This window comes from Rhineura floridana, chromosome 20, assembly GCF_030035675.1.
Source record: "Rhineura floridana isolate rRhiFlo1 chromosome 20, rRhiFlo1.hap2, whole genome shotgun sequence".
In the NCBI taxonomy this organism is placed as follows: domain Eukaryota; kingdom Metazoa; phylum Chordata; class Lepidosauria; order Squamata; family Rhineuridae; genus Rhineura; species Rhineura floridana.
Window position 1 is genome coordinate 19415859 of NC_084499.1, and position 6400 is coordinate 19422258.

Sequence of the window (6400 nt, forward strand, 5' to 3'; positions counted from 1 at the left end):
ACAAATCAAAAGGCATTTTTCTTGTGTTCTTAACCCAATCCTGCTTCAGCTGTATGAGAGACAGCATTTCCTCTGCCCACTGTGGCTGGGAGTTCTGCTGATTTTGAATACCTCCCTTCCCGAAACCTCTCCACTGGTGTGTGTCTAACCTTGCCTCTCTCTTCTTCTCTTTCTTTGTTTAGATTCCTAAAAGTGTTGGTTGCTGATGACAAGCGCCTCGGGGCGAGCTGGGCACAGGAGAAACCAATGGTCTGGTTTTGATTTTGATTTTTTTTTTTTACAAAAAGCACCCTATTCCCACGAGGGTTTGCTTTTTGTTAAAGCCTCTGTTACATGAGACTCCCCCATTTTGAAACGGACCCAGCATAAAACTCTTGTTCTGAAACTGCATCCCATTCTGGCTCCCGACATCACCATTGCTTGCTAAAACTGTCCGGCATGGCACCTGCTGCATCAAACTAACCCACTCTCCTCTCCCTCTTCCACCGCGGGGTTTGGCTAGGGTCTCTTAATGGGGAACAGAACCAAAAACCTTCCCGGCGTTTATTTTTCCAACAAATGGGTACAGGATTGCACCCTGAGCTGTGCAACCGCCTCAAGGCTGGTGCAAGCAACCAGGTGCCGAATTTGCCCATTTAGATTAGCTAGTGAGCAGACACAGTGGCGAGCAAACCATCGCTATGAGGACCGTGTTCCCCCGTTACACTGCACACAGCGGTCCCATGCAGACGTTGTGTTTTGTTAGGCCTACGTGAAAATATTTGGGGCGTACACCTAGGCAACAGTGTAATGTGTGAAGGGACACCCTCCTCCCGCAGGAACCAAACCAGCAATTGAGCTGGTGCATGCCAGTTGCTCAGAAAAAAACCTTTTCAGAAAAAACTGGATGGTTTGTGGTGTCTTTGCACCATAAAGCAAGCCAGTCCTTCCTCAGATGGCTCTTGTTCCAGAGGGTCTTGTGTCTTTCCCTAGTTTCCGCTCTTAGGGATTGCATTTGGTTTTCCTCCTGTCCCTACAGCGGGCAGCCCTTTTCCTTTAGTCCAGAGGTAGATTTGTTCTGTTTCTTTGCCCATCATCAAGGATTTATCGGAGAGCCCCAGAGTGCTTGCTGGGGTCTGGAGCATGCTATCACTCAGCTGACAACAGGTTGTTTTTTTTAAATAGATATGCCTGTCAGCCTGGGGCTCTTCCCCTGGCAGAAGCCTCACCAAAGCCCCCTTTTGCAAAACCCCCGCCTACCTGTACGCCCAACATTGATGTGCCTACGCATGCTTCTTGCCAGCCAGCCAGTTTTCTGCAGACCTCTGTTTCTGCCGTCTCTCCGCCCGCATGCTCGCCCTGTTGCCTTGCCTGCGCCCACCTTTTTTTAAAAAAGGTGCTCATTTTTAATCTCTCTGCTGTTCTTAATTTATTTGGCTCTTCTGTTTAGCAGCTCAAGACCATCCCTGCTCCTTCTGCATGCTGTCTTCTCCTGATCTTGCATTTATTTATTTCTGTTTTTCCCAAACGCTGAAGCAAAATTGCACTCCAGTTCATTTCCCCCCTCCCTCCCTCCCTCCCTCCCACTTCCCCTCCCATCTTTACTAGAACATCGTAGCCCAGCACTTGGGGTCTGTTTCTAATTCCCTTTTCAGTGACATGACCGGGTCACGCTGGTGAGGCTGCAATGTCACTTCCAACAACACACCGCCGTGGGTGACTGGTGAGAGGTGGTTTGCTTGCTGCATAAACGTCACAAACTTTGGGTTTTGAACTCATGCCTTCCTCTGCCAAAGGCCTGCAGGTCTTGAATCATGTGGAGCCCAGTAAAGCTCATTTCGACAGTGGCTGGCGGATCACCGAAAGAGTCCACCCCGTGTGTTTCAAGTGTATTATCATAGGTAAAGGAATATGCTGGAGGAAAGGCCCAGCTCGCCTTCAACAGAACCAGATCTAGTTCACACGCGCACACCGGTCACATGGGGAACCATTGTTACATGCGAATGGACCATCACAGATAAAACCACCACTGCTAGAACTTTCATTATCACCCCAGGCACAATGCTTTTTCAATGAAGGCCATTTGAGGTCAACAAATGCTGCGTGCGTGAGGTGGTGCAGAGAGCAGATTTTAAGACTGAGAGGTTGAGTTCAATGTCCAAGTACCAAACGCAACATTGTGTTGGGTGAATTAGAGCTGGTAATCTGCCAAACTGGGAAGGCCCATTGGCTCAGTGGTAGAGCACCATCTTTCCATGGAGAGCCGCTGCCAGTCAGCGTAGTGTAGGGCTGGGGAGGAGGGGGCTGTCCTGCTGTTCTTGGTGCCCCAGCTCCCTTCAGTCCCAGGCAGCATGGCCAATGAGCACGGGTGATGGGAGTTGGAGTCCAGTAACATCTGGAATGCTGCGGGTTCGCCGCCCCTCATGGGCACACCGAGCTAGATGGGCCAATGGTTTGATCCTGCAATTCAGGTCTGGGGAACCTTTGGTCCTCCAGCACTTGCTAAATTACAACTCTCATTGGCCTCCAGCAAGCATGGCCAGGCATGATGAGAGTTGTAGTTCAGCAACATCTGGAGGGCCAAAGATCCCCCAACACCTGCTGTAAGTGATAACTTCCACATGTGTGCTCGTGCACCTCTAATGCTTACCCAGATCCTGAAAATTTTCACTAGGGTTCTGCCTTTCCAATCAGTAGCAAAAAGCTTAGGAAAGATCTTCCTGTGTCACAGTTGGGAATGGCAAAACTCCCTTCCTGTCTCCCTCTTGCAAGTTAAGGTAATAAAACACTCTCTCTTCCTTTCGTTGCACAGGGAAGGTGGTGACTGGAAAGATCCATCCCCAGTCCCTGCCTGTGTGTAGCCAGGCATTCAAACTTTGCCACAGCAGCCTGGGGCAAAAGCATGTGCCACACTGCTGGGGTAATGCATAGGACAGAGCCCACTGAGCTGCCTAAAATCTTCGTCACTTTCAGCATGTCCTGCCCAAACTCATAGAACTCGGACGTAGCTGTAGTTTTTTTCTTTTATTGAAGAGAAAGTTTCAGTTCAATGCGCTTCATGAATCTACCTATGTATTACTCGGAACTCAGCATCCCTCTCTAGCTAACTAGGCACAATTTGGTGGCCATAAGATGTCGACTCGGCGACTAACCCTTGTGCCCAGCTTAAATAGGGCTGGGCAGGCTGCCTGCTTGCATGTACCCCGAGTGACTGTTGGAGGCGGGCACGCAAGCGCAGACTCCTGAGCTGCGATTGTTGAATCTCTGGCCGCATTCGCCTCCTGGACTGGGGCAAAGGAAGGGCCTTGGTCTCTGTCCCATCCTCTCCCTCTGTGGGGGGGAGGGCTGTCCAGTGGTGGCGCAGGCACTGGAAGTGGCGCCTCATCAGGTGGAGGGGTGTCAGGCGGGTCTGGTGGCCTCTCCAGGGGGGGTGTCTGAGACTGCTGGAGGTGACCCATCAATGTCCAGAGTGGGGGCCACTTCATCATCCCTCGGTGGGTCCTTCCCCAACTGGAACGTCCCAGTCCAAGTCCTCCGCGCTCCCCTCCTGCTCTTTGGTCCATCCCCTGCTAGCATGGCACACGACACAGTCAAATGCTTGCTTCTATGGAGCTGTAGGCTATTAGCACTCCTTTCTGACATCAGCAGGAAGGCCCACGCGGGTATGAAGCCCACAGCGGAAGGCAGTGCCTACAGCTTTTTGGTTTCCAGTGGCAATGTTCATACCATCCGTTCGTCCGGACAGTAAAATAAGACAATAGGATCAGCTCCTTCTCCTGCATTTTGGTGCCACTGATGTAAGACTAAGAGAGAAAAGTCTGCTTTTCGATATACAGACACATTACATAAATATATACATATATTGAAGCTAGGCGGACAGTATATTATTGTCACCCTACTGGGAACATCTAAACAATTGCAATGTCCACATGGCTTTGTCACACGCTAGGAGGAGCATTGCTTCTGCCAGTATAACTAGTCCGTGAAGAGACCAGTCCCGGAGTTTTTACAAACTGGCAGCTTCGTGGCAAATTCCTGCTCCTCTGAGGATGTGGCGACGGGACAAAAAACCCCAAACATTTTAGCCACCTTGGAGTAAAAATGCCGCCTCCTTTCTTGCTAGATGCACATTTCAGGGAAGTGATGCCAGAGGCACTTTTCACATCCTTACCTTAGCACAGAATTGGCAGTCAACGAGGAAGGTGAAAAATCGATGTGTCCTATTTTTTTTCTAGCAGCAGGACTGATTTGCAGGCATTGTGCCCTGTTCCATTTAGTCAGTGCTTGTTTTGCCACTCGCTCCAGGCATGAAATTTGAGAAAACTCTTTAAAGCGGCAACAATTTAAAGTAGGGGAACACGAGCTGGAGAGGTCACCTATTGGCCAGCACCTGTGGCATCACTAACCCACTTCCCTCCTTTTCCCCGAGAGAATGTGTGTGTGCATGCGTCTAGTTTGGAGTACGGTGATAAAAACTGAGAATGGACACACATACAAATAAGTGGATGTGACCCTTTAAATATGCTTAAAGAAAAAAGTTGACTGTTCTCAAGTGGATCCAGCCTTTGAGTCAATACAGATTCAGAATGTATGTTCATAAAGCAAGTTGTGAAGTCAGGGGGTGCCATACCTGCAGTGGCTGATCTTAAAGTCATTCAGAAAAGTGGTCTCTTCAACAGGAGTGTCTTGTGTCATCCATGTCAAGGCTCTCAGTTCATCCTGCTGGCTGCCACGTGGGTCACCTTGTGGATTTTTCTTTTTGGACCCACAAAACGCGTAGGGACATCCATGCCTTAGACATCTCCCCAATTCACAATGGCCCAGTGACCCTGGAAACGCCGAAGTGCAGCTCTGGGCACAGAAAGGGATGTGTAGCCTCTGCTAAGATGAAAGGAACATAAGAGCTCCACACGTGCTTAGGGAGCACAGACGGAGCCCCGAGGTAGAGCCTTGGAATTTAACTTGAAGATGTATTGGGCAACTAGTTTATAAAAACTCCTTGTGGCTTTCATGATCCTAACGAATAGAAAACATTTGATCCTTGCCTCTAAAACAAACTCACCCTTTGCGCCCGGCTCCCTAATCTCTCACACCCCCTTTCTTAACATCTGTAAATAAACAGAGAAAAGGAACATATTTCCTGAAAAGTGGTGTTTTAATGCTGAATATTTTTCAAAGGTTCTTGCTGCATACTGATTCCATCCCTTCATGCTTGAAGTGTCAAAAGATAAAGAAAAATAAGCCAAATTATATTTTAACATATAATGTCAAGCACTTTTTTTTATTAAAAAGAAATCATTTCTGTGTGTTTAGGCACTGGATTCTTTTACGTCGGTTTCAGTAGCAACTTAATGTACGTGTGCATATGGTTTCATAGCCCCAAAAAGTGTGTAAAAACTGGTTCTGGTGTTTGACCCATTTGTCTCTGGTGACAGAATTCTATCAAATAAAGTGCTTCCATTTGAAAGCGAACACAGGCCTTGTTAACTTGTTAACACACTCTCTCAGCCAAAATGTCAGGAAGACATTTTAATTAGCCTTTAGTTAAGCAGAGAGCCAGTGTGGCGTAGTGGTTAGAGTGTTGGACTGCGACCTGGGAGACCTGGGTTCGAATCCCCACACAGCCATGAAGCTCCCTGGGTGACCTTGGGCCAGTCACTGCCTCTCAGCCTCAGAGGAAGGCAATGGTAAAACCCCCTCTGAATACTGCTTACCATGAAAACCCTATTCATAAGGTCGGCGTAAGTCAGGATCAACTTGAAGGCAGTCCATTTCCATTTTTTAGTTAAGCAATTCCCACTTGCAAGAAAAAGAAGAGTCTTGTCGTCCATCAAGAGGTCCGTCATCCCACTCTGAATGCTGGAAAATTCAGGGCAGACCACAGACACACAGTGCATACCTTAAACTGTGGAATTGGCTTCCATGCGCTATGATGATGGCCACCAACTTGGAGGGCTTTCCAGGTCTTTCAAACTCTTCCTGCTAGTGGGCCTCCCTGGGCAAGGAAATACATTTGAGGTGAAAGAAAATGGGTCCAGGCCTTCTGACCCAGAAGATGCTGCCTCTAATTATAGACACGTGAATGGATGGTTGGAGTGACTTGGTGGGGGGAAGAGGCACTCTGCACATGCTTGAAACAGTTCGTTATAACTTTTACACAGGCTTTGGCTGTGGGGGGCAGCAGCAGCTAAGCCTTGGTTCAGACGAAAGCCTACTGGGCAGCTCACAAGCCACGTGTCCAGCTCGGGCCAGTGGAAGCTGGGCCATTATGGCCAATTGGGCACTGGCCCCTGCTCCATCAACCTAAGTCAGCCCTCAGCCAGCCCCAACCTGCCTGCCTTCTTACTTCAGTCCCCCGTCAGCTCCCTCCTTCGTCTCAGCGTTACCCCTTGCAGAACTCCGCAAGGAAGAAGAGAATGGG

At 48.9% G+C, this 6400-nt stretch overlaps 1 protein-coding gene across 1 annotated transcript in view; it reads left to right on the plus strand.

Annotated features, from left to right (window-relative positions):
* Positions 1–5445, plus strand: part of FNBP1 (formin binding protein 1) — a 106906-nt gene extending 101461 nt beyond the window's left edge. The window contains exon 19 of the mRNA XM_061603804.1: positions 183–5445. Within this exon, the coding sequence (XP_061459788.1) occupies positions 183–190 (8 nt within the window). The 3' untranslated portion in view covers positions 191–5445. The remainder of the gene's footprint in view (positions 1–182) is intronic.
* Positions 5446–6400: the final 955 nt, after the last annotated feature.